Consider the following 6,000-nt stretch of genomic DNA (forward strand, 5'->3'; position numbering starts at 1 on the left):
CCTTCCCCTGGAGTGGGAGGGAATGGAGATTTTACAGTATCCTTCACCTGGAGTGGGAGGGAATAGAGATTTTACAGTATCCTTCCCCTGGAGTGGGAGGGAATGGAGATTTTACAGTATCCTTCCCCTGGAGTGGGGAGGGAATGGAGATTTTACAGTATCCTTCCCCTGGAGTGAGAGGGAATGGAGATTTTACAGTATCCTTCCCCTGGAGTGGGAAGGAATGGAGATTTTACCCTATCCTTCCCCTGGAGTGGGGAGGGAATGGAGATTTTACAGTATCCTTCCCCTGGAGTGGGGAGGGAATGGAGATTTTACAGTATCCTTCCCCTGGAGTGGGGAGGGAATGGAGATTTTACGGTATCCTTCCCCAAGGTGGCGCAGTGGTTAAATGCAGCACTGCAGGCTACTGCTAGATCAGCAGGTCAGCGGTTCAAATCTCACCGGCTCAGGGTTGACTCAGCCTTCCATCCTTCCGAGGTGGGTAATGATTACTAGCAAAACCTGAGAACCATCAACTTGTGAAAGGAACAGAAATTGGGTTGCTCCGTGGCTCATTGCCGCTTTGTTTTCCCACAGGGTGACTGCGGCTCTTGCTGGGCCTTCAGTGCCACCGGAGCTCTGGAAGGCATGTATTCCAAGAAGACGGGGAAGCTGGTCTCGCTGAGCGAACAAAATCTTATCGACTGTTCTAGCGAAAATCATGGGTGCAGCGGTGGAATTATGATCCAAGCTTTTGCAACTGTTTACGCGCAAGGAGGGATCAATTTAGAGGAAAGCTACCCTTATGACGGAATGGTAATTCTTTCTTTTTAAATTTTTTTTAAAAGCACAAATAATACAAACGATACATGTACAACTAAATTAAAAAAAGACAAAATGAAAAAACAAACAAACACCACATTGCAGTGCAACTTCCACCACCCCCTTTTTAATCTCCCTTATATTTATTAGATATACAATATATTCCAATTCTGCTCTTATCCCCTCCAAAACAATATAAATTCTTGAGTAGGTTTATTCCTTTTTCCTTCCACCAACAATGATTTTATAAAATCCCCCCCCCCGTTTCACTGTAATTATTTACTTTAATCATCCCTTTTTAAAGTTTAACTACTTTTTTTTTAACTCGAGCATTTTAACTCAAATATTCATACATATCACCATCATCATATATCCATTTTCATTTGACTGTAATTATTATTTTAAAATATTAATAAAAATAATAATCTTAAACAATACATGCCCACATCAGTGGGAAAAGAAAGAATAATAAAAAAAGACAAAAAGAACAAAAGACAAGGCAGGGAAGAACAAACAAAACAAAACAAAACAAAAAGAACACAGGTATATTTTATATATATATATATATATATATATATATATATATATATATATATATATATATATATATATATATATATATATATATATATATATATATATATATATATATATATATATATATATATATATATATATATAGTATATCAGCTGGTTACAACATGTTTTGGTGCATCTCTTCCATTAATTCATATTAATTCAAATATCTTAATGCAAACGTTTACCATATTAACATCATTATACCTCCACTTTTAGTTGACTACAGCTATTTAAACATCCTTCATCCTTAACTATGCCAAAGAATTAATCCATAACACCTGTTGACATTTCATTTACTTGTTTGTAAAATCCTCTATTAACATCAAATCCTCATATCCTATTTTAGCTGAACATCCATAACATTTAATACCAAAAAGTCCATCTTCCATGCAGTATAGTTTATTTTAATTTCTGTTGTTAATTTATCATTTGTTGCCATACTGCAAATTTCATTATACCACTCATTTCTTTGAGTATCCCAATTTCGTCCCCAATCTTTAGCCATCACTAATCTAGCTGCCAGATTAGTGGCCGAGGTGGCGCAGTGGTTAGAGTGCCACTTCAGCTGACTGCTAGCTGCAGTTCGGCGGTTCAAATCTCACCGGCTCAAGGTTGACTCAGCCTTCCATCCTTCCGAGGTGGGTAAAATGAGGACCCAGACTGTGGGGGCGATATGCTGACTCTGTAAACTGCTTAGAGAGGGCTGAAAGCCCTATGAAGCGGTATATAAGTCTAACTGCTATTGCTATTGCCATTATCAAATTTCAATCAATTCCTTTTTTGTTTCATTTATACCCCGTTTTTCCACCGGCAACAGTAATGCAATCCTCGGTGACATCTCTGGAGGTGTGAACAAGAAGCCATAGATGGAAACGAAGGAAGGAGGGAAGCAACCCAGAATTAAGGCGAGGGAGGGATAAAATGACCTCCAATGCCTCTCCGAAAGAGCCGAAAATCAGCCAGCTAAGGGCTGCTGTGCAAATAGGGTTCCGCGTGCCACCTGTGGCACGCGTGTCATAGGTTCGCCATCACGGATATAGGGTCTCCTGCTTGAGTCCTCCAGGATCCCTTCCAAGTCTGTTACTCTTTATTCTCTTTGGGGTTAACTGTGGTCACTGTTTATTTTTTCTGCAGGATGATTACAGTTGTCGGTATGAAGCGGAGAATTCTGTCGCGCGGTGTTCCGATGCGGGACGCATCCTGACAGGAGATGAAAAGGGCCTCCTCGAGGCCGTGGCCACGGTTGGCCCAATTTCTGTCGCAGTGGATGCTCGGAGCTCTGAGTTCCACTTTTACAAGTCGGGTAAGGTTGCTGCGGAATAGGATGGGCCGGGAGGGCACTTGCATTTGAACTTTGAATGTTTCTTTGATTGACGGATGCTCAACACTACGGATGAGCTATCTTCAACTTATTTTATTTATTTATTTATTTTGGTTCGTCAAGCATGTATGAGGCAACAGATGTAAGTATAAACATGACTTGGAATGTATGAAATGGATACGAATAAGTGGGGACAGTAGGACAGGGGTGGTAGGCACTTAGGGGCGCTTATGCACGCCCCGTACCGACCTCTTAGGGACGGGGGGAGGGGAGGTCGACAATAGATGTTAATTTTAATCGAAATTCTTTTTAAAATGTTATTGTTAATCTAAATTGGGTTTGTTTTTTGGATATTCTATTTGATTTTTTTTTTAACTTTTGTAATATGTGTTTTTTTTAAAATGTTGTACGCCGACCTGAGTCGTTGGGAGAAGGGCGGTATATAAATCCAATAAATCCAATCCAATCTTTCCTGAGGTGGGAGGGGGAGCAAATAAACAGGGGTTTTTTTTGGCCACATCAGGGCTGTGTTTGACCTCGAAGGGCAGGATCAGGCGTGGCCATGATAGCCGTTTGACACGGGCTCAAGATGCATTTTTTTCCCCCTTTGCACTCAAAATAGCTATTCCAGACAAAAAAAGATTTACTTTCTGGCACAAATAGTCTCAATTCCATAAGGTAGAACAGGGGTAGTCAACCTTTTTATACCTGCCGCCCACTTTTGTATCTCTGTTAGTAGTAAAATTTTCTAACCGGCCACCGGTTCCACAGTAATGGTGATTTTATGAGAACCTAATGAAAATGTTTTTAAATAATGCTATGACATTTTTTTTTAAAAAGTCAATTAAATTTAAAAAAAGGAAAATGCTTCAGTATTGGGCAAAACCCCTACTGCCCACCATGAAAGCTGGAATGGCCACTAGTGGGCGGTAGGGACCAGGTTGACTACCACTGGTCTTAAAGTTAAAAACTTAAAGTTTTGGAGGTTTGAGGATGTAACAACCCAGTCAGGTAGTGCATTCCAGGCGTGACACGTCAAATGTGTGCCCAACAAAAGCGCGCCGACAAAACCGCAGCGAGGAAAGAGCAAAGTCGAAATCGCGCCCCCAAAGTGCGCCGATAAATGCACACCGACGAAAGCGCACTCCCAACAAAGCAGGCAAAAACAAGGTAATAACCCTAAGGGTTAGGTTTAGGGTTAGGGTTATTACCTTGTTTTCACGTGATTTGTTGATAGCACGCTTTCGTCGACGCGCATTTATCGGCGCGCTTCTGTGGGCGCGATTTCGACTTCGCTCTTTTCTCGCCGCGGTTTTGTCGGCACGCTTTTGTCGAGCGCGCATTTGTCGGTGAACCCATTCCAGGCATTGTTGCTGAAGTCGTATTTTCTGCAACCGAGTTTGGAGCCTCTTCAGGGGTGCCTGTTTTTACACGAGAGTAAATTCTAAGATGAGGTGAGATTCCTGGCTGTCCTTTTGGAAATCCAGATGATCTCGCAAAGAAACACGGCACTTTCGCTTAACCAAATGTTCTAATATTGAGCTGTGGTGGTGCAGTGGTTAGAGTGCAGGACTGGAGGCTACTTGTGCTGACTGCCTGAAATTTGGCCAGTTCAAACCTCACCACGCTGAAGGCTGACTCAGGCTTCCATCCTTCCGAGGTGGGTAAAATGAGGACCCAGATTGTTGAGGGAGAGATGCTGAATCTGTAAAAAACTAAAAGAAGGCTCTAAAGTGGTATACAAGTCTAAGCGCTGTTGCTATTTGAGGGCCTGCCACAGAGAGGAGGGGGTCAAGCTATTTTCCAAGGTACCTGAAGGCCAGACAAGGAACAACGGATGGAAACTGACCAAGGAGAGAGATTCAACCTGGAAATAAGGAGAAATCTGCTGACAGTAAGAACAATCAAACGATGGAGCAGAAGTTGCCTTCAGAAGTTGTGGGAGCTTCATCCCTGGAGGCTTTCAAGAAGAGACTGGACTGCCATCTGTCAGAAATGGTGAAGGTTCACCTGCTTGGGCAGGGAGTTGGACTAGATGACCTACATTTAGAGGACTCAGATTGTTAGGGGCAAGATGCTGACTCTGTAAAACCGCTTAGAGATCTACAACGTCCCTCCCAAATCTGTTAATCTGTTAAATGTTTTATCGTCCTCTTTCTCTTAGGGATCTTTAAAAATCCTTGGCTTGGAGATCCGCACTTGACTCACGCTGTGCTGGTGGTTGGTTATAACAGCACCAAGTACTGGATTGTGAAGAACAGGTGAGTGGAGGGAAATGGAGTCTGGCAGGAGAGTTCGCTAAGAGGGGAGCTTCTGCTATTGCAGATTGTCTCAACCTTGGCGACTTGAAGATGCATGGACTACAACTCCCAGAATTCCCCAGTCAGCATGATTCCCTCTGCCAGCAGTGCCCAGCAATTTTAGCTCCATGAACTGACAGCAGCAGGGGGGGGTGAGGTGAATGGTTTCTCAGGTGCAATCTAGTTCCCGCACAGGTGCAAATGAACCTTTTACATGCTCACCCACCACCAATTCCCAATGGGCCACGGATCGGTTCCAGTCTACAGCCCTTGGGGTACTCCTGCCCTACACGGTTTTGAAATAAATGTCTTGCCTGCTTCTGTTCACAGTTGGTCTCGCTTTTGGGGGGACAATGGGTACATGCTCTTGGAACAAGGATCGAACGAATGCGGAATTGCCAACTTCGCTTGCTATCCCATTCCGTAACCAGGCCAAGTGGGGAATTCGAGAAGCAGGATGAAAAGGCCATCAAAAATGATCTGCAGTTTCTGAAGCTTCTGCGGAGCGGGGAAAAAAATATACACGCTAAAATCAATAAATGCTTTGACGCAACGCTGCCTATATCTAATCTGACACCTGACTCTTTTATGATGTGTCTGCGTTTGAATAGACATCACAACATTACCAATGCTGGCACAGCTTCTCATGGAAGACATGCTTTGTATATAGTGGTTTCATACAAATCCTGTTTCAGATAACTTTCAACAGTTGGGAAGAGTCTTCTGATTCTAATTTGTCATTGACAATAGCTACCTGTAACTTACAAGTAACAACCTCTATCTCCAGATACCCTTTTCATCCTGTGTGATGGCACATGTGGCTCATCTCAGACAGGATATGATTTGTAGAGCCCTTGAGGCAGTGGTGGGTTTCAAAAATTGTTCGAACCTACTCTGTGGGTGTGGCCTCCTTTGTGGGAGTGGCCTGCTGCCCATGTGACCAGATGGGAGTGGCTTGCCACCCATGTGACTGGATATGAAGATAGCAATAGCAAT

General features: G+C 43.0%; 1 protein-coding gene across 1 annotated transcript in view; it reads left to right on the forward strand.

The window, feature by feature from the left end:
• LOC148049878 (procathepsin L-like) overlaps positions 1–5,558 on the forward strand; it is a 77,519-nt gene extending 71,961 nt beyond the window's left edge. Inside the window, exons 5-8 of the mRNA XM_087703367.1 lie at positions 580–798; positions 2,518–2,686; positions 4,869–4,965; positions 5,335–5,558. Coding sequence (XP_087559493.1) covers positions 580–798; positions 2,518–2,686; positions 4,869–4,965; positions 5,335–5,431 — 582 coding nt within the window. The 3' untranslated portion in view covers positions 5,432–5,558. The remainder of the gene's footprint in view (positions 1–579; positions 799–2,517; positions 2,687–4,868; positions 4,966–5,334) is intronic.
• The last annotated feature ends 442 nt before the right edge of the window (positions 5,559–6,000 follow it).

The sequence above is a fragment of the Thamnophis sirtalis genome, unplaced genomic scaffold (assembly GCF_051295495.1).
Source record: "Thamnophis sirtalis isolate CommonGarterSnake01/CBP01778 unplaced genomic scaffold, rThaSir2_p1.2 scaffold_1, whole genome shotgun sequence".
Taxonomy (NCBI): Eukaryota; Metazoa; Chordata; class Lepidosauria; order Squamata; family Natricidae; genus Thamnophis; species Thamnophis sirtalis.